We start from the raw sequence: 27,847 nt of genomic DNA on the forward strand, positions 1-27,847 counted from the left end.
TATATTATTATTATAATATAATTAATATTACGAAAGGACATGACTCTTTCTATTAATATATATATGGAATAATAACGTTGGTAAGGGCATCAGAGGAAAATATTATTAAATATATACAAATTAGAGACAAATCAGTAAATGTCCTGAAACAGGACATTACATTCCATTTATTCTCATGAGAGATGGATTCATGTTGAATCACTACTCGTGAAACATGGGTCAATGAGTTTGACTCAAAATCACACAGTTAAATCCTAATAGCAATATTACAAAATAATCATTGTTAATTCTATTATCGGCAATCACTTTGTAATTCCTTGGCTCTTGACTTCTACATGGTCATCGAACATACATTCATATCCGACCATCATCGAATAAGGGAACTAGTTTGAATCAATCGCTACAGATGTTGTTAATATTATAAATAATATTTAATCATCCCGCGACTAATGGTTTCTCAACGCGAATGACGCCTCTGGTATTCTTTTCAATTACAATGACGGTAGTCATAATATAATCGGTGCACCACCAACACAATGACCCTTGTTGTGTTTGTCTTTCCGTATGTCTTTAGCGTTCGTAATCTTGGATGGCATCCATATGTGACGAGTTTGAGCCTTCCATTTATCAATTCGTGCCATACAATATTCCCGTGATGTCTATATTTGATAGGGTTTCGATTTCAATTTTATTAATCTCTGTATGGTGTCGCCACTGACCAACATATTCATCAGACATTTTATATGCCACTGACCCTCGATGTGTGCAAGGAATCACGTTTTTTCTTGTACATATTGCTGAGACTTAAACTACATGTCTTTCATATTTGTGGGCCTGCTACAAGTTTGTTGTTTGAATGCTGTAATGAAATTCAATCAAGGCAGATATTCAAGCTAACTGTTTTGGATGGTTTGAGGTAATTTTTTGAAATTCTTATCAATATTTTCCACCATAGCTGTTCTGAGTTCAAGGACGTTAGCAGCTTGCATATTGAATTACTTACATCTTCACATATATGTTTCTCTGCAAATCTCCAAGGCTGATAGAGTCAAATTGAGAATTCATGCCATTGTTTTGATGTTATATAGGGTCTGATTTTCTTGGCAGACACTAGCATATATAATTTTTGAATATCACATAGTGCCTGCCCAATCACTTCTGCCCTCAGCCAATAACAGTATGCTGCTGGGGAAGTTACACGATCTGATATATAATTGCTGCTGTCTACTGTTTAGCTGGGAAAGGCCAAACCTGAGAAATATGAAGAGCTGATGGGTTTTTTCTTAGCCTCATGCCACCCATAAGTCTCTAGGTATGCAGTGAATAGGGACTTCGTTGTTTCTGAACATGGTGTTTAGAGCTCTAAAATTTGCTAAATTTTGGAGTTCCATCAGGAGGCTTTTCCTAGGATAAGTCTCCTGAGTCTTTTGTGTATTGTTTATTCTCTTTTATTGCCGTTTATCTTTATCTCTGGCAAAAACTTAACATGTTATCAGAGCCTAGTTAGATAACAGCAATCAGATTTGGCATGAAAGAAGCTTCAGTGAAGTGATTGAAACTTGTCCTGATACGAGGTTTCATTCTGTGATTGTTTTTGAGATGATTATTTATTGACTCTTTGGAGTGTTGTTTGAAACTGAGTGCTTGAGCAACTTATGGGCTACCTGTGTAACTGCCACCTAGTTCCACCATTCATTTTTCTCATTCTGTTATGGATAGGCTCTTTGGCGTTGCTGATTTGGAGGGGGGATGATATTTGGGTAGATTTTTTTCTTGCCCATTTTGTTATGAGTCTTTGTCATTGCATTACTTTCGAGGACAAACATTGTCAAAGAATGTGGCTGCAACATGTAAAATTTAGGAAACCATTATGTTATTTTTGTGGGAAATGCACATACGTTAAGCAAAATGCTTTTCAGGTGACAGAGGCAATGATCGCTATAGCGATAACAATATCTAGTCGAGTGAAATGCTAGCATTTGTGAATATTCGAATGCAAATCACAGGCAAAGGATTTACTTGGGGTTGGTCTTTGCTTGTTTTTGTGAAATCTTATTTTAAAAAGTCTGTTGATTTCATGTGTCGTTATTCCTCTTAATGTGTCACACTAGCTACTTTAGTCATTGTCAATTCTATCCAAATCTTTGGTCATTTCGAAATGGCATCGGATGTCATCAAGATTTTTATGACTTTGGAAGAGTTAAAAATTCTAGAGCATATTGTGATCTCTTGGATTGATTACAATTTTCACTATTCACAACAATACCTTTTCATATGTCTTGCTGTTTAGTGTTCTTCATGTCTCTTTTGTTGGGGCTTCTTTTGTCTCCGGATTTTCTCTTTCATTGTCAACAATGGCTCCTCTTCATTATTGCCGGGTGTTTTCTCTATTCCCTCTCTTGGCAATTGACGTCTTTTGGTATTTTCTATTCGATGATTCTTGGGCTTCCATTTGTTGTTGCTTTTTTGTATGGGTGATTTCGGCAAATCACAAGATACAGATACTGGATTGATTATTGCTGAAATGGCATCGTATACATTTTGATATTATTACCGTGGCTGTGGCAGTCTTTCAGATTTCTAATTTTTCAGGGTTGATGTTATGTTTTGGGATTACGTATTCTCTAGGAGTTCATATGGAGATTGCTCTTCCTTAAGAGTTAGAGATATATATTTTTCTTGTGTTCTTTATATTTAGAAGGTCGTGGACATTGTTAGAAGTTACACCGTTGGTGTGTTAATCTTGCATATATATGTTTTGTGAGGAACGTCTTTAGAGCAACCTTGCAACATGGAGGCATCTTGAGTTTGTTTTAGAATTGATGTTTTCTTTGTGTTGTTTCTTTTTCTTGGGTGCTTCTTCAACGACGACAAGCGTGGTCACTACATGATGTGGGAGGTGAGTGTTCTTCAGAGTTGTCTTTATCAAAGCTATCTTTAGGCATTTCGCATTTCCTTCTGTCAAAATTTGTTTTGAATATCTAATTCATCCGCCTATGTGTTGATGCGAGTTTTGTATCACTTACATAACATATTAGGATTTGAATATTCGATATAGGATATCAAACATACAACTCCTCTCTTGCAAAGTTAATGCTCATGAGACATGAGTATAACTCCAATGTTCCTTACTCTTGTGGATACTCGCTCAGTTTTATCGATGTGATTTGCTGATAATCATGTAGGCGGCCTTATGCAAATTGTTGAGGATGACTTGGACTTTGGTGGGATGAAGGTGATGGTGGCTCGGTTTGTGAAATGTGCAGAGGCAAATAATGTTGATGGTGGCGATGATGGAGGATGTGTCTGCCAATGGTGATGTTGATGGGAAAGCGATGGTGGTGGAAGGTGAATGGATGTGTTCTAATACTCGACCTACTCCTCAAACTTCTTTCCCTAAACTTTGACTACCTAGCTACTCACTATTCTACTCCTACTATGAATGGAAGGTTAGCAAACGGACGGGGATTGAACTTAATGAAGGCTGACCAGCGGCCTCACTTCCATAGGTGCAATGATTCGAAGGAATAATAAACTAGTTTACCACACAAAACTTCCCAACCAGCCGCTAGGATGCTAGTGGCCTAGTATTGACCCCTATCAAACATTACCAATGCGACTATACAACTATCCATCTACTTAAACTTTACTTAAACAACTTCAAATGCAATTTGCTTCAACAACTTGAAAGGAAATCTAACTAAGTGGAAGTAGAAAACATGCAATAACACCCAATGTTCTTAATCAACATGCAAATTGCAACAATGAAAAAGAGAGCAATTTTGGTATTATCTTCGCAACAATTTCTCCAACATTTTACAAATGAGAGCAAATGGCCTTTTATAGGAGCCAAAAATACAACAGACGGTGGAGATCAAAACAAGATCAACGATCTAGATTGGATCCTCAAAATCCTAATTAGGGTTGCCATCCCATCAACCAATGAGACGCTGCCACCTCATCAATGGACCAATGAAAAAAGTGCAAAAAGTGGTAACCAATGAGAAGGCACCAAAATGGTGGCCAATAAGAAATAGACACTTGTCCTATTCTAGAGGAAAGGGAAATTAGCACTTGGGCTTACATCAAATGATCTTCTAATAGAAATCTTCCCTTTTCTTTCATTTTCTTAGTTAAGACAATGAACTTAGCTAGCCTTTCATTAACTTCTTCTATAGGAGGACAAGGTGTGTGCTTCGCCTTGAGTTTTGTTGACTTCGCCACGCTGCTCGCTGCTTGTAGTATCCTTTCGTGATCCTTCTCATATTCCTTCGCAAATCCAATAAAAGCACTAAGAGAGGAAAGGGTGCCCAAATGCTTTTCCTTGATAACAACCTTTCCTAACTCATCCAACTTCGATCCAAAATCTGTCTCATTGACATCCTCTTTGCCAAGGGAGACCGTCCTTCCTTTAGTCTATCCTTATCTGTATCATGTCCACTGTATCGATATTGGTGTCGGTTTTTCTCTTCATTTTCGTGAAGGGCGTTTTGGGCATCATATCCTCTTTGTCTTTCTTAGTCTTGTCCGCTTGGGATTCTTACTTGCACTAACATCCTCCATACTCCTCGTCCTATTACGGGATGGTAGAGTGGTGGACCAAAAGGTAGGTAGAACCAAGGGAAGCAATCCTAAGACTAGAACGAAAGAAGGATGTCAGCTTATGGACCCCTTGCAACTCTAGATGATAAAAATTCACTTTAACCAATAATCTTATAGCGACTTTTCAGAATTAGGACTTGACCTTAAGAACTTCAAATCCCTTGCAAATCAGAAATTTATCATGCAATTCACCTCCAAATAAAATTACCCAACCTAGGGCAAAAATTGCAGCCTCTTGCAAAAATCAGAATTTTATCTCCCACAAATTTCAGCTCCCACAGATTTCGCCCTCCACAAAATTCGGCCTCCACAAATTTCGCCAAGCAAGAAGAGTGCAGATCTGCTTTTGCAAAATTGCCAACGCCTTGAGAAGGAGAAGTGAGAAGTGAGGAAGAAATGGGAGAGAGGCCTCCTCTTATACCCAACTTTCTTACTCCCCCCAAGCTAGCCGACTTAGACCCTGGGAGCAAGAAAAACAATAATTAATGCAAAAAATTATGGCCCACAATTAAATACTTAGCGAAATATTAATTTTGCTAAAATGAAAATTGCCTTTTAAAATTGTCAATTAGTTCTAAATTGCAAAAGGAAATTAAATGGTGCCTTGGAGATGTTAAATATTTCCATGTAATGAGGATTTAGTAATTAATACGTCATTAAAATTTGATTTTGGCTAACCAAAAGCCATTTTTCAATATTAAATTACCAATTTCATTAAAGGCAAAAAGTTTTCAAGGCAATTTTAATCTACTAAAGCCAATTTTTTGCACTTTTTACTCAAATCGATTTTGCTATGCCAAAATTTTAATTTGACAAAAATAAAATAAAATTTCTTCTAGAGCCAAAAATCGATTTTTGCAATTTAGCCTCATTTCAACAAAATTAAAATTTTCGCCAAAGAAAAATTTGAGATTTTCCAAAGCTTAAGTCTAACAAAATTTTCCTTTTGAAAGATTATTCAAATTTACACATTTATATCTGGATTTTCAAAAGTAAACGTCTAAGTATAAATTTACAATTTTATCTTGCCAAATATTGCTCTTTAAAATTTTGTCTGGCCTAAGGATGAAATTGGTGGCTCTGGAAAATCAAGCGAAGCCGGGTGAAAATAAGCTAAGCCTCCCCCACATTTGTCCTGAAGGTGCCAAGGTGTGAAATTTTCAAAACTCAAAAATTTTGGACAACCCAAAAATTTGTCAAGGCGATAAAAAAAAAGAGGTCCCCAAAGAATTTGGGTTGATGGTGTGAGAACCTCACAACACTATGTTCTTGTGGCATCAAAAACATAGTTCTTTTGGAGCAAGTTGAGAGAGATAATGCACATTTAAGTGCCCATATCATTGATGCCAAAGTGAGCTAACAGAAGACCATTGAGCAACCATAGCGAAGTCCTGAGAATCACCATAATGAACAAGTTTGAAAAGACCATCATCCTCATTGCCAGTTGCAACAACAACTGAGTATCGCTATCAGTGATGGTGCACTGATGTGAATTGAAGGTTGATATCCAACCATAAAGAGTGTCGCATCATTTGATTGACTGAGAGTAGATTGAGTTCCATCCTTGGAACATGTTACACATCGAGGAAAATGATATTCCTCCCAACAGACTGAATTTGAATGTTGCCTTTACCGATAACAGTGTACTCTTCCCCTCTGCTAAATACAACTGAATATGAGAAACGTTAGTAGTCAGTATACCAGTCTCTACGGTGGGTAAAATGATGAGATGCTCTTAAATCAATGTATCAGGCAAATGACTTCACATGAAATGTAGGTCTTTTAGCCATGAAGGTGTGAAGGCAGATTTTGTTTGCTCAGTGTGCTCTGCATTGTTCGTTTGGGGCTGCGAATCAGATTGCTTAGCTTGGGCTACTAAACGTTTCAGACATTCAACCATATTAGTCAAAGATGTCGTAGCACACTTTTCAATGAAAAATGTGAAAATTTGTGAAAGCACATACTTTGAGGCAAAAATTGGAAGACCAAAAAATGATAAGGTACCCATAAGAGAGCTCAAAAAACCAAAAAGAAAATCTCGGATTCTAGATTGGCTGGCTCAAAAATCAAGGCACCCAATAAAAATAGACGACAACCCAATTAAGCTCTAGGAAAACCCACTAAGAATCTGTAATTTTTTTTGATTCGGTGCAGAAAATTAGGGTTTTGAACAAAAACGTCCTGGGCTGAAAAAAGCTTCAAAATAATGGCGGATTTGAAGAAAAAACAGCAGATTCTGGGTGCGAATCTAATGCTAAGGGTTTTAACTATGAGAAACCTAGATGCCTCCAAATAAACAAAAAATGACCATAAAACAGTCAAAAAGGGCTGCCACATTTTGCAGAAAAAATGACCACGAGTTGCAGAAAAAACTGTTAAAATTGGGCGGGATTTGCAACAGAAATAACTCCAAAAAGTAGCAACTTCGAAACTCTGCAAAAGTAGAAAAAACGATTAACACAAGGGCACGATTTGCAGACTGAAACCCCAGGCTGAAAATTGTTTTCAAATAAAAGAAGGCACTGATCATTTCAAAAATGAAATCATTATTTTTATTCGAATCTTTTTCTTCAGTATTTGCTTAGATACCATATTACAAAGTAATTGGTAAAATACTTGCTTGTCATTAACAGTGATCTATAGATGTAAAATACTTGTTTGTCATTAACAGTGATCTATAGATCAATATATACAAATGAATAGATGATATTTCCTTTGGAAACGATCGCAAAGAATAGAAACATTCTATTTTAACTAGCAGTTAACTAACAACTAACTAAATATTAGAAACATTCTAATATTTACAACAGATTACAAGTAGATAACCATTAAATACTAAATATACAATAATAGAAACTATTATTATCGTAATATTGTTGTCATTTGTCCATTTCAAATTAATAGACTGCTGAGGGTTTTGCCTCAGAGTCAAAATTATGGCTGCTAAGTTTTTGTTGGGTGTATCTGATTTTTAAATTCAGAAAGGATATTAATGTTCATTCAATTGTATGAAATACTTCTGGAAAAATCTACCATGTGTAGCCATTGTGGTTGTTATAGCTCAATATTTCTTTTATGCAATATTTGTTACAATATTTCATTATTTGTAAATGAGTGATTGCAAATGAAGACGTAGTCTAAATTTATAGAGAAATAGCAAAGAATTATTTAAAGACAACTAACTGAGAAATTAGAAACTATCTAATAGACAAAATACTTAAATGACCATTAATATAATATTAATTACTTTATTACCCTTCCTTAATGATCATTTTACTAACTACCCAACAAAAGACATAATGTTTTTTGGTCACAAATACAAAGAAGGTTGTCCTCTTGTAATCAAAACATTCTGTTTTTGCTGAAATCCTTCCTGAATGTGCAAAATGTCAATGACCAAGAATCTGTCCAACCTGATGTTGGGTAACAAAGCTATCCCTCTGAGATCTTCCTGAATGTGTAAAATGTCAGTGACCAAGAATCTGTCCAACCTGATGCTGGGTAACAAAGCTATCCCTCTGAGATCAGCTTCTGATACGTGAAACCACAATTTTGTGGAAAAATCAGCAAACCGTTTTGTGTAGGCTGTTGCCCTAGCAACTCTTGCTCTAGAACATATGCAAGAATCCATGATTTTGTGCAAAAACTGGCCAGACCATGAAACCAGATTTTACAAAGCAGCATTTTTAAAGAAAAAAAGGTTAAATTACCCTTCGACCAAGAATCCATGATTTTCGAGGACAAAACTATGCAAAACCCAGGAAATGACTTTTGGGAATAAAATTGGAAAAATTAAAAAAACCAAACATGATTTTTTCAGGAGAAAAATCGATCGAAACCCAACACAAGCTCGAGACACAGATCAAAATACAAAACTTTGGTTTTGAGGATTAATAGTAAAACCTGTTACGAAACAATTTTTTAGTCACAACATTGCACAAAACCTACAATGATTTTTTTATGGCCAAAAATCTAAGTTGCTGTATTCATACAGAAATCCTCAAATTCAACATTTGATTCGTTGAGATTCATAGTTGGTTCAAATTCTGTTCAAATTCGCCTGATGCCTGCGAAACTCCTTGCAGATTCACTGTTTCGGACCCTGGCCGATTTTGGGGGAACTTGTAGTGACTTTGTTAGATGTCAACGGAGCCCAGGTGGAATTTGAACCAAATTTATAGCGAATTTGGAAAATCTGATCAGTTAGTTAAAACTTAACATTGAATGTTCCATATAATCTATAGTTGAGAATGAGAAATCCAAATCGTTCGTCGGAGGGCATCCATAATCCACGGGAGGCATTTTCATTGCATTCTGTCAACAATCTAGCAGGCATTCAGTGATCAATTTTTGATATAGAGTCTCTAACTCTATAGGTACCATCTATACTCAACAAACACAGGGTACAGCTACAGGAAACATTCTACAAGCAGCATATATATATATAGCCTGTACAGACAAACCCAAAACTAACCCGAACCTAGCCCAAAAAAATTTGAATGAATTTTGAACCCGAATTTTGAACTTGAATCCGAACCGGCAACTTAGCCAAAAATTAAAAAACCTCCCAGAATTGTTCAAGGAATAAAATATGAGAGACCCACCCAGTTTTTAAAGTGAAAATTATAAAAATTCCCTCCACTAATTTTTGAAGGACAAAATTCACAAAACTAATCACAATGGTTTTTTGTGGGAAAAAGTAAAAAAGCTCACCACCACGGTTTTTAAAGGAAAAAATCAGAATGTCCATCACACGAAGCTCCACATGGCAGAGTATCAGATTTCACTTAGTAATATTCTCCCAAAAATGATAAACCTTATTACATGGTAAAACAAGAAAATTAGAAAATACTTTGCAAATGACACGTGCAAGCAACATGCAGCTCACAAGAAGCACATGCAACCTATGAACTTTGTAGACTTTTACTGAAACTTTGAAATTGTGGACCAAAACCCTTGACTAACTTGCGATTTTCAGTAGTAAAACAATCATTGAATACACGAATTAATTTGCAAAGTCGTTTTTCATAAAAGGACGATTAAAAAACTTCTGGAATAAATTCCATGGAAAAAGGGTGCAATCTTAAAGAAGCCCATCAACTCCCTTTGAGACCATGTTACAGTATTTCATTATTCGTAAACCAACGATTACAAATGGGAGATTTAGTCTCCTTATGTAGAGAAATGACAAAAAAAGGTTTCTAAACAACTAATTGAGAAATTAGAAACTGCCTAATAGTCTAAATGATGAACTGAACAACTCAATGACTATTTACTCTACAATATCAACTTGCATGTTTTGACATTAAAATAGGTTCTGTTTAGCTACAATTTTCTTGTGGGCTGGAATTAATGTTTTAGGCATTGAACTTTCCTTCACACTGACACTAAGAATAATCTTAAAGCCTGCCACTTCAATATTTCTAAGTTGATCCTGTAGGGGCTACAGCCTAAGTCCCAAGGTTCGAATTTGAATTTGAGTTCAGCAACTATGAAATTCGAATGAAGTAAGGGAAGAGTAAAAATTCAGGAAAAAAATTCAAATTAAATTTGCCTTATATAATTTTAATTAATTTTATATATGCAATATATTCCATAAATTATCAAAATAATTAAAATTGTTAAATAGATTTTGAAGTTATAAAACAAAACAAAATAAAAATATTATATCTAATTAACTATAACTCCAATAAATATAAAAAATTAATATATCAATATTTTAAAGTTATAAAGAAAAACAAAATATTAATATGTATCTAATTAATTATAAACTATAAAATTTTAAATTTTAAAGAACCTTGTTATTAAAATTTTAGTATATCAATATTTTAAATTATAGATTTACAAAGTATAAGCTATATGAAAGTCTTGCAATAAATCTAAAACAAAGATAATAAATATGGGTGATGACGAAAGGGTGCGAAAGTTGCAGGACCTCAAATGATGCAGCAAGAGAATGATCATTGCAACTTGCAAACAACAGGAGCAGAGATCCTTCAAATTATTGCAGATGTTTGTTTCACTTCTCCAACTCTCTTCAAAACACATTTGAGAGTGCAGATTTGCCTCTCGAGCTTCCTCAAAACACACAGATTGCAGAGTGGCTAATGCCTGCAGATATGCATTCAACAGGCATGAGAACACAATTTATAGATTAAAAAATTGATCTGAAAACCCCATAAACAATTCACACAGATTGCAGAACGGCTAATGCCTTAAGATATGCATTCAACAGGCCCCAGAACACAATTAATAGGAAAAAATTTCATCTAGAAAACCCCAGAAACAATTGCAGAATCTTGCATACGGCCATAATAACAAAGTCTGCTTTTTGCATACGAATTTATGGCGAATTTTCATCGAATATTTTTAGAATGTTTAAGATTCGGCAATTTCCGAACCTCATACTTGGTGTTCACCAAATACTGTGACTTAGGTTACAGTCATTATATGTCAACAATTTTTTGTGTGTCTTGACCAAGCTGGTGTTCTTTTAGCACATTTGTTTTTTCAGAACAATTTCAGAGCACTGTCACTTCAAGATTTCTGAATCGATCTTGTAGGGGTCACAGCTGTTACCAATTTGTTGTGTGATTTGATCAAGTCATTGTTCTTTTAGCACATTTCCCTTTTAAGACTATGACGAATGAGCATAGCTAGATTTCTTTTTTGTAGGAAATTTGTTGGCCGGAGGTCAGAAAATTGTATTTGACGTTTTCTTTAAACTGTAAGAACCTGAAGGTCTTCACAATTTTTGCTTCAAGATAATTATATTTTACTTTTATCTACAAGATTGTTCAAATTTCAAATGCCATGCAGGGTTTTCCTATAAACAGCCTTTTGTAAGATCAGCATATCTTGTTTTTATCGTTAAAAATTCTCCTTTATGGCTTTCGTAAAATGTCTTAATAAATATTTTTGTTTGGTTTATACTATTTTTAATGAGATATAATATCATAGAATTAGGTTTTTACTGAATTGTCTCACATTAACTGTTTAGGCACAATTGGGCATGTGGCACATGGAAAATCAACTGTGGTTAGAGCCATATCTGGTGTCCAGGTAGCTTTCTCTTTTTGTTTTTCAATCTTACAGATGTTCTTTTTGAAGGTTTGTATAAGGATATGCTGCAATTTATCTTTTGGAATCATAGTATATGGAGAAATGATCTTGATATTTTCTTCCAGTAAAATTTGATTTTACTTTAATCTTTTCTCCTAATTTTAGTTTTGGCTAATTTGATGATTGATGAATTTCAATTATAACTGTATCAAAATTGTTTTTTTTTTTTTCTTATTACTTGGCATCTCATCATACATGTTCGAAATTGAGTTTGAGTAAGGAATGCTTATATTTTATCTTACTGTTTGTTCTTGTGTCGACTCTCTAAAAAGAAACTTCATCCTCCTAGCTCAAGGTTGGGAAACTTGTCTTCAAGTTGAAAGGGTAGAAATTCATCAACAAATGGACAGCTGGATGCGAATACTTAAGAGCAGTGGTTTCTCCTTCACTTTGAGCATATCTAAACTAAGGACTGTGTTCCTAGATGTATCCTTCATAGGACAATTAAAGAGAAATGATGGAACAAGTCTAAACTGAGTAGAAACTAAAACAGTGTATGAGAGATCCCAAAATATGTTGCTAAGTGTATGATGTACTAGCCACTTGAAAAACCTTTTTAAAGCTGATAGCAAACCATGTATAAGACAAATATTATACCTTATGTCGTGTTTTCCCATCAGACTATGATTCAATGCATGGCTGCAAGACAAAACCATTATACATACATGCATTGTAGATGGGACTCGTGAGCTAGAGTTGATCAATTGGATGATGCCCAAGTAAGGTGTTAATGTTTTGGCCCAGAAAAAGAGATAAACAACAATAAAAGAGCAGAAATAATACACAAAAGACACAAAGCATTTATCCTGGGAAAACCCCTCCACATGAAGGGAAAAACCCAGCCACACCAGCAAAATATCTCTTTTATTGATCAAGAAATGTTCAGCACAAAGCTTTCACTTTTTTTTCTTACTCACATAAATAGATTGCACGAGACTGTCTTTCACAGGAAGGTCTCTTTGAGTCTCAAAAATAAGACTCTTCAAAGTTTTACATATTCAACACTTGATATTTCCATACGCATGCCACTTCGCATGACATATGACACGTCTTTTTACATAATATTAACCTAAATACAATCACGAATATCTCTTTCAGATGAAGATGACTATAACATCATAACAAACATATTTCTAATTCATAAAATCAGAGATGGAGATCTCTATTGCAGCTACAAACTTCAGCACAAGGGGCTAACACTAGACAGAAGGTGGTACCAAAAGTTAAATCTCCCTGAAAAACTTATTTTATCCAACCAGAGCAGTGTTATTTTATTAGGCAATTGAGTCTCAACATATAAGAGAATGAGAATATACCTGCAGCTCAGCAATGGAGACTGTTACAAAAGTTGTGCAATGCGCTAGCTGGGCTTTTATTGCCTGTCATGGAGACATTTATCTGTAGACAAAAGGTTTGCCTGAATCATCTTTCCTCTCATTTTCAACTTATTTTGTTAGCTTATTCAAATTTTGACATTCATAATTTGATATCTTAGAGCAATGTGGCACAATAATTAGGAAATTTGTTTAAAGACTGACCATTAGAATAAATTACAGCCAGGTATATTTTATTATGTAGCATGTCACTTGCAATCAGCCTCATGGGACCGTAGAAGATTAGTCATGTCATCCTCAGGAGTCACTCTATGCAGTTATATAGTTTGACTGATAGAATGGCACAGTAAATTGTACTTGGATCTGCATGTAGGTGTGAAGATTTTCAACAGTTTCATAAGTCACTGTAATCAGAACATATGCCTGCAGGGGTACAAGTCAGTTTCACTCTGCATTAAATTCCACCACTCATCTAGTCATTTGTAACATAGTTAAAAGACTTGGACTCAGACATTAACCTGGCAGGCCTTTTTACTTGAAACTTGGGACATGGCAAAAGCTTGGGGAACACTTGGCTGTGTTTGACAAATTTATCGAACATTGGAAGATCTTAGATCCATAATATTTTTAAAATATTCTTAAAAAAAATACATATATTGAATTTGTAAAACACGACACTGAAGTTTCTTATATATAAATCAAAATCTGGGTTAAATACATATCATAAACCAAAAAACTAGGTCAACCTCTGAATAAATATGAACTTTAGTTTTTGGTGCCAGTTAAAATTATAAATCATAAATCATAAATTTTATCAACTACTAAAGCTCAAAACCGTTTTTTGCTTCTGTGTAGATGTTGCTGAAGTAGATCTTATAGCTTTAATATCCTCATTAGGAGCTTCAACAGGTTCTCATCCACGGCAATAGGATCAAGCTATGATGGTTGGCCAACTTTTCCTTCTGCCTCCTCATTTGCTGCTACATTTTGCATCTTATTCAGCTGATTTCCTTTCCAAATCAGCTAACTCATCATAAGTTCTACATTTTGTAAATGATACGGCATTGATCATGAGAAGCCCGTGTCCAAATTTTGATTTCTTATCAATTTGATGAGTCTGTTATCATCCTTGACTGCTAGTAGATGTCTTGTGAGAAATATTAATGTTCATCGCTCAAAGGAATATCAACCATCAAATGCGAAGTATTGTAATAAATGTCACACTGCTTTAGATTTTTTTGCTTATAAAAGCACAAAACCATTTAAAAGAGGAAATAGAGTAAGCATCAAGACACAAAACCAAATTTCTTTTGGAAAACCATGGCACGCATGTTTTCAATAAAGGGGTGGTTATCAATCCATATTACGTTAGTGAGCACCAACTCACAGAGAGCACCAATTCTCAGAGAGCTCTAACCCTCCTCTAAGCACGACCTCCGGCCAAGCTGAACCACCAACTTCAGTTTGAGCACCAACATAATCTGGAACGGTACTCTTTTTATCTTCATTCAAGTCTGATAATCTGTTGCAATGAACACAACTGTACAGCTGTAGATGATGAACTGGAGTAGTTCCCAAAATGGTTCCTCAACACTTCTGTTCTCTCATTCCTTAGGGCAATCCTTAAAGAATGCAAATCACTTCCACACTATATATTTTCTACAAACAAAAGTGCAAACTCCTCTGCAAATAACCAAAGTTATTATAAGTATTATGGTTGCCACTAACCATGTGTCATGAGATTGAGTCCAAACAGGCTAACATTTTTCACGCTATATGCAGTGTCCTCAAATCACCACTAGAACTTGCTATCAACTATTCAAGAAGCAACACCCACATCCACACGTGATTCTCTATCAAAAAATAACCAACTCAAATTTAACATCTACCTATGATCATTATGCTCGTCTCCTTTTCTGGCTGCATCACTTGCAAACTTTTAAGCAATGTCGTTCCATATTTTTATTCAAAACTGAATCTGTGTATCTTTTCAACCTGCACTCGTGTCTTCCACACACATCTATTCAAATAGCTCAGCTATACATGAAACGATTCCCTCAAAAATCCCTTTGACTCCTAACACAGCTTGACAGTTTTAGGGTACCACTCAGTCAATGTTAGAATAGTCAACACACAATTCTTTTAAAACTAAAACAGCTCTAGTACACCACCAATTGATGCACACAATTCCTATATTGCACAGAAAGGACTTGCCTTTTTTTTCTGTTTTTTTAAAAGTAAAAAACGTGTGTCGAATGGTTTCCAAAAATGTCTTAGAACATTCAACCATCTTTAGAAAAGGCCGATTCCATTATGGTCGATTCTTTTAATAAGGGTGTTACACAGCTGTAGAAATCTAGGAGCTGCCTTCACTCGTGTTTTATTGCCTTCATTATTTGATATAATTGAAGTGTCAGAATTGTCCATGTTTCAGCAATTATTTTGTGGTGACCAGGGCTCAACCATGACCGAGTCATTGTATTTTGAATCTTTCACATATGCTGCAGCATACATTTATGGAGCATGCCACAGTAAGGTAGTGATCAACAAATATTATCCTTCCAATCCCAACTTATAATGTTAAGGTTGCTGCTGAAGTACAATAGCCACTAGTATTAAAATAATATTATATTTATTATAATGGTCATTTTAGGTTCTACATTTAGATTCATAAATTTTTAGTACTGTCCATAATTTTAGTGTTGCTATTGTCAGCAACTTTTGCCTTGTAATTTTTGATTTAACGAGTCTTCGCTCAGTTTAATGTAATCATCCAGACATTCCGTTTTAATAACATGGTATTAGAGCAGGTGCGGGTCTGGGTATGAATCCCTCACAGGAGGGTCTGCGATTTTGAAATTTTTGAGGGAGGATTATGAAATTTTTTTGAGGGTGCGTTTCAATAAAATTGAGGGTTCATTATAATATTTTTGTGCATTTTCGATCTTTTTTAAGCCCATAAATTCTCAGGGCACAATTCTGTCTTTTTTCTGTCATGCGAGCTGTGTCTGCATTTTGCCTGATTTTCTTAAGGGTTTTCCATCTGTTTTCCATCCTTAAAACATTTGGCTGCAATTTTCAGGAAATTTTTGCTGTGATTTCTCTGCTAGCTAAGTTGTGATTTTTAGCACTTCACACTTTTCTCCTTTATTCAGGTCTTAGAAACTGCAAATTCTGTTCTTTTTTGACCATCTTTTTCTTTTTTGACCATCTTTTTTGCTACGATTTTCAGTTATTTTTCGTTTCTGTTTTCAGATAAGCAATTTTTCACTGGTTACTATTGCCATTTTCAAGAATACACATGTTTTCAAAACCGTAAACCCTCTTTTTAAGAATTTAGCTGTTAGGGTTTTCTGCATTTTTTTGGAAACAGATTTTTAACCCTTAAACTGGTCTGAGGTTTTGTTTATTTTTTTCAAAAAAAATTCTTAGTTTTGATTAGTATTCTTCAAAAAATTATTTTGATTTTTATAATCATTCTCCTTAAAAAACTTATCTGGGTTTAGGTGTAAGAAATTTTCCTCAAAAATTATCTATTTCGTATTCACTGATCTGGGTTGTTTCGGTTTGATTGATTTTCCACTTCAAAGGCCATGTTTTATTTGGTCAAATTTTCTCCTCAAAATTGTTTATTATCTCTGTAATTCACGAAGTTTGCATGGTATTTTCTGTCAAGGGTTTTTTGATTTAGACTTTTTACCCTTTTTTTGGAGAAAACCATGGTTTGAAATTAACCATGCTTTGTAAATTTCAAACCATGGTATCTTGCAGTTAGTTTTGGGGCATCCCGATCATCTGCAATCGTTTGAAGGGTTCACTTATTTTCCTCAAAATTGTGACAACTGTTCTCAGTGTGTATCTTTATCGCCAGTGAAGGAGAATTTTGTAATCCAACATTAAGTTGGATGTTTGGTGGATGATTTCTAGTTAGAGGTTTTGCAGATTCTGGGAGGGTTCGTGGCAGACTTGTCTTAGCAGTAGGCTTTTGTCTCTTGTTGCACAACATTCTGAAGCAGGGAGCACCCTTCTCTGTTTTTTTCTGGACAAATTTTGGCTGCCCTTGGTTATGGCATTCTGCGGATCTAGGGAGCATCTCAGCAGCAGCTATGCCGTGTTCTGAAGAATTTATGAATGCAAGGCATACAAAGTCTTCTGCAAGGTAGGTAGTTAGTACGATGACCATTAAGAGAGGGTACTAAAGTATTATTATATTTATTACAATGGTTATCCTAGATTCTATATTTAGATTCAGATATTTTTAGTACTTCAGTCCGTTAATGTTAGTGTCATTATTTTTAGTAACTTCTAGCTTGTAATTTTCTATTTAAGAAGATTTAGTCTCCTTAGTTTAATGTAATCATCCAGACATTCAGTTTTTAATAATTTCAACCAGCACAAGTAGAAAACCAACTAGGTGAAGCACACAACCAGGTGGCTCAACCAGGCAACCGACCAACTTAAGCACACAACCAAGTAATTCAAGCAACCAAGCAGCTCAAGCAGACAACGAGGCACCTTATATCAATTCTCTAGTACTTTGAGATCTTGATACATATCATTTTTCTCCTTTTTAACGTGGCAATTACCTTAGTTTACCACAAGTTTTGTGCAACTGATTAGTTCACCTTAACTACTGTTGTTGCTCACCAGCAATATCTTTTCTTTTTTAGGAAATCCTGTAAAAGGTACAATTCATGTATTGCTTCATTTTTGCAATGCTGTTCTTTGATATTGTGAGAATATTTATTGTTTCTTCTTTTGCTTTGTGGGTATGGTGGACATTGTAATTACTTTATTGGGACTCTGAATTCTGTTGTGAGGTTTTCACACATACCCCCCTTTTTGATCGACTTTAGGGCTAGTAGAGAGGGTTAGATGTATTTTCACCCGGTTTCAACTTTATTTTCCAGAGCTATCAATTCTATCCCTAGGCCAAATAATTTTCAAAGTTAAATTCAACTTGGCAGGATAAAATTGTGAATTTTGTACTTAGACGATTTCTTTTGAAAATTTGGTTTTAATTGTGTAAATTTGGATGATTTTCAAAAGGGAAATTTTAATTAGACTTAAGTTTTTGGAAAATCTTATTTTTTTGGTGAAAAAGGGGGATTTAATCTTGTAGGATGAAGTTAAATTGCAAAATCGATTTTTGACTCTAGGGGGCAATTTTATTGTCATAAAATTTTAAATAGCTTGGCAAAATCGATTTGGTAGAAAGTTGCAAAAAATTGGCTTTAATTGGATTAATTTGCCTTGAAAACTTTTTAGTTTTTAATGAATTTGGTAATTTAATATTGAAAAAATAGCTTTTGGTTAGCCAAAATCCAAATTTAATGATGTATTAATTACTAAAACCTCATTAAATGGAAATATTTAACACCCTCAAGGCATTATTTAATTTTTTTTTGCAATTTGGAGTTAATTGGCAAATTTAAAATGCAATTTTCTTTCTTTTTGGCAAGATTAAATTTTGCGTTAAGTATTTAATTATGGGCCAAAACTTGGATTTAATTTTTGTTTTTTCTCTCCTCTAGGACCAAGTTGGCCAGCTTAGAGGGAAAAGAAATTGGGTATAAAGGAGACCTCTCTCCCGTTTCTTTTTCACAATTCATTTCTTCCTCTCCTTTGTTGAGCGAATTTCCTTGAGGAGCAGATTTTTCCATGCTTGGCGATTTTGTGGAAGGCAGTTTTCTTGCATTTGTTGGGCAATTTTGCTTGCATTTGGCCATTTTCAGGCCTTAGCGATTTCCTTTGAGGGCAGATTTTTGCAGAGTTTAATGATTTGTTCTCCTTTCGTGGGCTGTGATTTGTGCCCTAGGTGACATTTTTGGGCAAATTGAGAACTTCCATGCTTGGGCGAATCAAGACAAGGGCAGAACTTTCCACTCTTGGCATTTTTTTGAGGTAGATCTGATTTTGTGACATGGGCGATTTATGAGAAGGTCTGATTTTTCCTCCATTTGGGACTGCATTCTTTATATCAGACTTAGGCAATTTTGTTGGGTGAAGGGATGCATATGGAAGTCTGATTTTTGCTTTGTGGGCAAGTGTTGGATAGCTTCAAAGATTTAAATTTCTGATTTGCAAAGGGATTTGAAGTTCGTGAGGTCTTGTCCTAGGTTCCGAAAAGTTGCTGCAAGATTATTGGTTAAAGTGAATTTTCATCATCTAGAGTTGCAAGGGGTCCTTAAGCTGACATCCTTCTTTCGTTCTACTGTAAGGATTGCTCCTCTTGGTTCTTCTTGCCTTTTGGTCCACCACTCTACCCTCCGGTAATAGGGCGACGAGCATGGAGGATGTTAGTGCAAGTAAGAATCCCAAGGGGGCAAACACTAAGAAAGACAAAGAGGATATGATGCCCAAAACTCCCTTCTTCTCGAAAATGAAGAGAATAACTGACACCAATATTGGTACAGTGGACATGATACGGATGAGGGACAGACTAAAGGAAGGACAATCCCCCTTGGCAAAAAAGATATACAAGAGCGGAATTGTACATGAGGTGGCTTTTCCTCCCACATTGCCCTGTCCAGAATTGATTGTGGAATGTGCATCCAGATTTGATTTAAATAGTAAAGCCATCATTTTTGATGAAGGGAAAAGAGTGTTGGCCAGCATTGGTGAACAAGCAATCGAAGAAACATTCAACATTCCCTAGTGCAAGGGCATGACGGTTGTGATGATGGACCAAGCAACTAAATCATTTCAAGATAACCAAGAGGCCTATTACACGCATCTAAAGCAGAATTGGATACGCGAGGGAAAGAAAAAAGTTAACAGATCATTGAGGCTCACAATGGCAAATTTCAAACTAGAATATGGTGATCTCGTTGTTCTGCTCAGCCGGATCATGGGCCTAGCTCAAGGGATACAATTTGAAAATTGGATGTACTTCTTCATCGATGAGATTGAGAAAGGGAAAAGAAGGTTTGAATGGGCCAAGATCATAAGCGAGAACTTAGAATTGCAACTCAGAACCGTACAAAACCAAAGGCAATTCTACATGGGCTCCTATCTATTCTACCTAATTGCTAGATTGTACAAAAGTCCAAGACTAAAGGCCTTAGGAGAAGTTGGTAATGGACCGGGGCAATATTTGGTACATGAATGCTATCTGCAGCTCCATTTGCACAATAACAAGGATTACAAGATATTTTGTGATGCCTTTGCTATGAAGACAGTAAGGGTACTACAAGGGACACTTGCTAAGAGACTTTCATCGGACGCAAAAGCAAAGATAAAAAAATATGGGAGTTGGTTCACCCAATTTCCACAGTTTACATACATTAGAGTGGTAGGAAGTACAGTTTGTCCTAAGAGGTTTCCAAGATACCCACCCGACAAGGTAGTTTTAATGGAATTGGCTAGGCAACTTGAGCACTATGATAGAATGATGAGAAATGAAGGGAAAACAGGCGTTACATTCTCAATCGTAATTGGCAATGATAGTTGCCCAAATCAGGCCTCCTTTGAAGCCGCAGAGAACGAATTGGAATGGTATCATCTAGGATGGTACAAAGCAAGGCAAGGATTCGATCCTAATGGTCTTATCAAGGTATCTCATGGAAATGAATTCAAGTATGTTCCCATCATAGAAGACTTTTGGGCCAACGCCAAAGATGACTTTCATGTGAGAAAGCTAGCTTTCTCAAGGCTGTCGGTGAACATGATGAGGGCTATTAGATGGAGAGGCCTTGATATTCCGGATCAACTGGAGGATGATGGAAATGTGTTGAGAGAAGACTATGATACAGTAGAAGGAACATAATTGAATCTAGTGGATTGGGATGACCATCAGGATCCTTCCTTGGAGGCAGTCACAGGGGCAGTGGATTTACATACCCAGTCGTGGTATAATGAAGGACTAAGGAAAGCTGCAAAGACAAAGGATTCCCCTTACCTATGAGATGATGAAGCCAAAAGAGAGAAATAGAATCAGTTGGACAAAAGAATGAAGGAAATAGCCGGCAACAGGAAATGATTAGAAATAGCAAGAAGAAAGTTTTGGAAATAGAGAACGGCAAAGAACATCCAGAGCCTCCAGCCAAGAGACAACATGCAACGCCATCAAGAGAGTATAATTGAGGCTAGAAGCCAAGAGGTCAATTCAAATGATAAAGGGGCCGCGGTGGAGGTGAGCTCAGATTCGGAATCAAGTGGCTATAGTGAAAGCACCGAGTACTCCCCTCTCACAGAGAACTAGCAAGGAAATGATATGGAAGAAACTGGTAGAGAAGAAGATGGACCAATTGACATCGAGGCAATAAGTCAGGAACTCGAGGCCGTTGGTGATGCTTTGTTAGTCGAACCAAATCCAAATTTGGGAAGATGCACTGCACCATTATGGTTAAGACAAATGCTTATGCCAAGAGGTGAGGTGGTAACGACCCATACAGCTGAGGACATCCAAGGGTTAATGGAAAAGGGTGATAGCGAGAACCAAAAACAAATGGCAAGAACGGTGGCAAGGGTAATCAAGAGCGAAAATGATGGCCAAAAGGTTCAAATTGCTATTCCAATAGTCAACAAGGCAGTGAATGAGATTTTGGCCCAAGAATATGAGATAGTGGAACATAACTTGGGAAGGAATACAAATGATATGGAGTGTGAGGAGGTCCAGGAAGGTATAGCATCAATCAAAGAAAGGTTAAGGAAGGCAAATGAAAGGATAGTAAAGTTGGAGGTCGAGAACAAATATTGGAGAGATAGCTAGCCCATCCAACAGCTGCACCAGGCAGCCCTTCCTCAAGACAGTGGGAGCAATTCAGGAAAGATATCAGCTCAGCTACACAAAGTCAGGGATTGGATCTATGATACAATCCAAGATGGGCTAAATTTCTTGCCTTCCTTCATCTCGACATTCCAGTCATTAGTGGCCATTAGAGGCAAGTTCAGATTATTCGAAGAAGAGTGGAAAGGTTTCCTTCCCATCAGAGATTTGGCTATTCCTAGGCTACAGGCGTTTGGGCTACCAGAGGCATATTTGCAAAGGGCCAGGTTGGTTGATGAGAGAGGATTGAGTATAGTTGAATCTTGGTTTGTTGCATTAACTACCAGATTTAGAACACTTGAGGAAATGCATGATGAGATTGCACACCACAGTCCAAGCGTCGACACTTCTATTTCAACCATGATGAGCGACGTTGGGGTGGCACTTGATTTTGAGGATATTAGAGAAGAGGATATCAATGAGACAGATTTTGGATCGAGGTTGGATGAGTTGGGAAAGGTTGCCATCAGGAAGAAGCATTTGGGCACCCTTTCCTCTCTCAATGCTTTTATTGGATTTGCGAAGGAATATGAGAAGGATCACGAAAGGATACTACAAGCAGCAAGCAGCGTGGCGAAGTCAGCGGAACTCAGGGCGAAGCACACACCTTGTCCTCCTATGGAAGAAGTTAACGAAAGGCTAGCTAAGTTCATTGCCTTAGTTAAGAAAATGAAAGAAAAGGGAAGAGTTATATTAGAAGATCATCTGATGTAAGCCCAAGTGGCAAATTTCCCCTTTCTTCTAGAATAGGGCAAGTGTCTATTTCTGATTAGCCACCATTTTGGTGACTTCTCATTGGTTGCCACTTTTTGCACTTTTTTCATTGGTCCATTGATGAGGTGGCATCTTCTCATTGGCCGATGGGGTGGCAACCCTAATTAGGGTTTTGATGATCCAATCTGGATCATTGATCTTGTTTTGATCTCCACCTTTCGTTGTATTTTTGGCCCCTATAAAAGGCCATTTGCTCTCATTTGTAAAGTGTTGGAGAAATTGTTGCGAAGATAATACCAAAATTGCTCTCTTCTTCATTGTTGCGATTTGCATGTTGATTAAGAACATTTGGTGTTATTGCATGTTTTCTACTTCCACATAGTTAGATTTCTTTCAAGTTGTTAAAGTTGGTCTCATTTCAAGTTGTTTAAGTGAGGTTAAAGTAGATGAATAGTTGTATGGTAGCATTGGTAAATGTTTGATAGGGATAAATACTAGACCACTAGCATCCTAGCGGCTGGTTGGGAAGCTTTGTGTGGTAAACTAGTTTATTATTCCTTTGAATCATTGTACCTGTGGAAGTGAGGCCGCTGGTCAGCTCTCATTAGGTTCGATCCCCGTCCATTTGCTAACCTTCCATTCATAGGAGTAGGAGTAGAATAGTGAATAGCTGGGTAGTTGAAGTTTAGAGAGAAGGAAGTTAGAGTAGGTCAAGTATTAGAACACATCCACTCACCTTCCACCACCATCACTTTACCATCAACATCACCATTGGCAAACACATCCTCCATCATCGCCACCATCAACATTATCTGCCTCTGCACATTTCACAAACCGAGCCACCATCACCTTCATCCCACCAAAGTCCAAGTCATCCTCAACAATTTGCGTAAGGCCGCCTACGTGATTACCAGTGAATCACATCAATAAAACTGAGTGAGTATCCAACGGTGTAAGGAACATTGGAGCTATTGCTTATGTCTTCATGAGTAATAACTTTTCAAGAGAGGAGTTGCATGTTTGATATCCCTTATTGAATATTCAAATCCTAATATGTTATGTAAGTGATACAAAATCACATCAACAAATTCTTTGGCATGATGTTTCTTCATACTTAGTATTACATCTTAAACAGGCAGCTCCTATCTTGCATGCTGCGTATCTTCATTCTCCTTGATCCCTAACATTAAATAATCGGTTGCTTCTTTTAACCTTGTTCTCAACTTTAAACAAACAAGATATCTCATTTTTGTGCCATTTGTAGTGTGCATGGATACTGAAATTTATTAGTTAATTTTGGCTTCTTTACGGACTTGAAATGATTGATCAATGTTGGGTTAAGGTGCCATTTTATCCTTTTCCTTGTAACCTATGTGTACTTCATGCATCTCCGACACTCTTGGAAAGAATCCTTGGATGAATCATGAAAGTGAAGAATAATTTGTAATTAATATTTCTTACGAATCATAGCTAATTTGCCGGTTCGGATTCCGGTAGGGATTTGGGCTCGAGATCTAGGTTCGAAATTCATCCAAATTGTTTATGCAGCAGCAAGTATGTTCATACACCACTACATTAATACTTAGTTGCTAATTCAAGATATTTGGGTACATGAATTAGATACGTGGATTGATGATTTTTTTTCCCAATTATGACGAGAAATATACATAATTCTAAAACTAAATCATTTCATAGTATGAATCTATGGTTCTAGTATGGATCTATGAATCTAGTATACTTGATCATTGATCTATATTCACGATTATAAAGAAAATTAACAGATTCACATTGAATTACTGAATTACAAAATGAAATTAGAAAATTCAAAATATAGATCGTTAGACTTAAAAGTTTGTAGCAATAGTCACTCATAAAAGAGTCAAGATAAAGTTTTTGATTTTAATCATCAAATGGGTTTTCAGATTTGGATTTGTGTGAATCCTCGTGCTGTTACCCAGATTGGTGTGGGATCCATATAGGATTTGTGATCTTGCCTGTGGATCCACGGGGGAAGGATCCCAACGGATCCATATCCACAGGCCGGATCAAGGACCCTGCCTAGACTCTCAAGAATCCATGCTAGGCGAATCCGGTAACTAAGCATTAATATTATAACAAAATACACCACCACATATAAAGTTTACATTTTAGTCCAAATGACATAACAAAATGCCAAAATACACATCATCAATTTTTGGGTTTAAAAACATTGAACAATAATGTCAACATTAATCAGCCATCGTGGATCAAATATCATCAAAAACCATCAAACAAATAATAATATTAAAATAAAAAATAGTAAAACGAGTAATAAAAGAATAAATGATAATAAATTAGTTACAATATTAATATAATAATAATGGAAAATAATATGATATAATATTATAGCAATTAATAAATACAATAATGTATAATATGATATTCATATAATAGATATAAGTAAATAAATAATAATATAATATAACCTATTATTAAAATAATGTAATATATTACTGATAATATTGATAATGATATGGCCCGAGTTTTGTTTTTGAAGAGAGTGTAATTGTGTTGGATGTATCTTTTTGTTTAAGATTAATACATTACTTATTCTCTCTCATATATATATATTTTTTGTTCCTTTTTGTGAAAGGGGTTTGTTTCTCTATGTAAATCTTGTGCGTATATTTTGGTATAGAGAAACCCTTTTTACAAAAAAATGAATTTTATTTATATAAGTAAAAGAATAAGTAATGCATTTACTATTAATCTTAAACAAAAAGATACATGCAATACGATTACACTCTCTTCAAAAACAAAACTCTGGCAATATCATTATCAATATTATCAGTAATATATTACATTATCTTAATAATAGGTTATATTATATTATAAGTTATCTACTTATAGCTATTATATGAATATTATATTATATATTATTGTATTTATTAATTGCTATTATATTTTTTCTCATTATTATTATATTAATATTGTATCTAATTTATTCTCGTTGCAAAACATGTATTTTTGGACAGTTGCAGTCCAGTATGAAAGCGTATCTATAGCAGTTACATCTTCTTAATCAAAATGCAGAGATTATCTCCATGCCCTGTAAGCTTAAAGCAGTAAAGTAATAATTAAAACCATCCTTCACAAACTCTCGATCAAAGCGTGTGGTCACCCTGGTTCTTCGCTAGCCTTGCCCAAGTGGTCCACAAACCTGGCATCAAGCTCTAATTTGGAGTCTGGTTCTCAGCCGTAGGGGGATAGCCACTGGAAAGTTTGTAGCAATTCTTCCTCATGCTTCTGAATCTATGCTTTCAGTTTCAGGCATGCTACCCAATGCTCATCCATGTATTTTTTCTTATCATTTTTCCCAACCCACCTAACAAAGGGAATAAAGCGAAACTCCTTGGCATCCTTCTCATCCTCATAGCATTTGGAAATGCCAGTACCTACACTTGGGACCACCCATTCAAGAACATGTTCCGATCCCAGTAAAATCTCGTCTTCAAACAGAGATGTGATAACCCATTTCACCTTATTGATGTCCTCTCCTAGCTGCAAACCCCAAGCTAAAACCATTGATATGATGTCTATGTTCATTCTCCAGTGCCAGCAGTGTTCCTTGAAACTTCCATCCTAAACATCAATGACTGCAACAATCAATCTTTTCTACTTCATCTTGAGCAGACCCCTCAGCCATTTCTTCTTCACCCGCCTGGGAAAACCTTTCTTTTGCAACAAAGCTGAGACAGAAATTCTCTTTTATGCTCTGTTAAAACCGCTACACTAAACTCATCGCACCAATATGAACTAAAACTTCCTTTAAAGGCAGTTTTGATGGCCCATCATAAAAGCCTGACACACGAAAGCCTGGATTAATAATTAGATGGTACTCTGTTTCTTGTCTCTGCGAACTGACAAGACATTCCCTTTATTTATTACCTTGATTGCTTGAAACGTTTTTGCCAGCACAAATTAAAATGATAGAAATAGGATCCTTAAAGATATCCTACTTTAATTGCACCTGCCACCCTGGATCAAGTGATGTCATTTGGCCACTGCTTAACCACATTTTACCATTTTTTAATTAAGGTTGAGTTAAAACATCACACACTTGATTATTCATTAGGTGACCATTGGGTCTGAAATCTTCAAATTGAAATTGAAATTTTTTTTCAGAGCATAAAGCCAATTTTGGAAGCTTGTCCTCTTCAATGTTGCTTTCATGACAAATATGAGAAACCTTGAAGTCGTCCAAATATTATATAAGGCTTCTCCAATTGCAGTTATGATGGGTTGAAGATGCCAAGCCACAATTTTAACATTATCTATTATCCTAGTAATTAGGAGAGAATCACCTTCCAAATGAATTTGCTTAAAACCCAGAGCCAATCCAGTCTTAATAGCTGATAAAGCAGCCCTAGCTTCTGCTACATTGTTAGAGCTGGTTGGCAATCTCATAGCCCCAAAGGCAACTGTGTTACCCTCTGATCAAGAAAAATGAAGCCAATACCTGATGTGCCTCCATTGGCAGCTGAGGCACCATCAAAATTCACTTTGACCCAGCCATCATTGGTTTGGGTGCTTGACTAAATAACTAAATTATTAATTTTGTTGGACCTCATCCTATTACCAGGGGTTGATTGCTGTTTTAGTTGCAAATTTTGGTTTTGGCGACAGTAACAAATTGTTATTATTCTTTTGGAAGCACACTGAATTGCATTGTATCTTTAATTGTTAGTTAGAACATAGCCTATTTTCTCTGGATTACTTATTTGAAAGTTTGAAATAGTTTTCTAAGGGTTACCAGTCATGTTTTTTTCTCAGATTTTCCTGCTTTTAAGTAGCTTTTGAGAGTAAGATGCTCATTTGAAGGGGCTTAGATAAATTAGTATGGCTTTGTGGCTACAGACAGTCCGTTTCAAAAATGAATTGGAAAGGAACATCACTATTAAGCTGGGCTATGCAAATGCAAAAATATACAAATGTGAAGATGATCGTTGCCCACGACCAATGTGCTACAAGTATGACCTTTTTCTCATGTTTTTTTCATAATCTTTGATACATTGAGCTATTTATTTGTAACTTAGTTACATTTGTTTGTATATATATTTTAACTTTAGATTACATTTTTAAATCACGTGTGGGTGCATTTACTTTGTTAAATCACATGTGGGTGTGTTCAAATATTAGCATTACTATTTTTTTTCTGAATAAGAAGACTTATTGGTTACTGATTTCTGGGTGGTATTGTTTTCAATAGTTTCCTAGTTCTTTCCTTTCAAATAATCACCTGGGATCAACTTGTTATAATCTGTTT

General features: G+C 35.8%; 1 protein-coding gene across 4 annotated transcripts in view; it reads left to right on the forward strand.

Moving 5' to 3' along the window:
- The window catches only part of LOC149563896 (uncharacterized), an 84,899-nt gene that overhangs the window by 22,443 nt on the left and 34,609 nt on the right, over positions 1-27,847 (forward strand). For all 4 annotated transcript variants that reach the window (XM_089827013.1, XM_089827015.1, XM_089827011.1 and 1 more), the window contains exons 4-5: positions 11,603-11,664; positions 27,439-27,551. In XM_089827013.1, the coding sequence (XP_089683139.1) occupies positions 11,603-11,664; positions 27,439-27,551 (175 nt within the window). The remainder of the gene's footprint in view (positions 1-11,602; positions 11,665-27,438; positions 27,552-27,847) is intronic.

Source organism: Cupressus sempervirens, chromosome 4 (genome assembly GCF_028749045.1).
Source record: "Cupressus sempervirens isolate cs-2001-9-10 chromosome 4, ASM2874904v1, whole genome shotgun sequence".
Taxonomy (NCBI): Eukaryota; Viridiplantae; Streptophyta; class Pinopsida; order Cupressales; family Cupressaceae; genus Cupressus; species Cupressus sempervirens.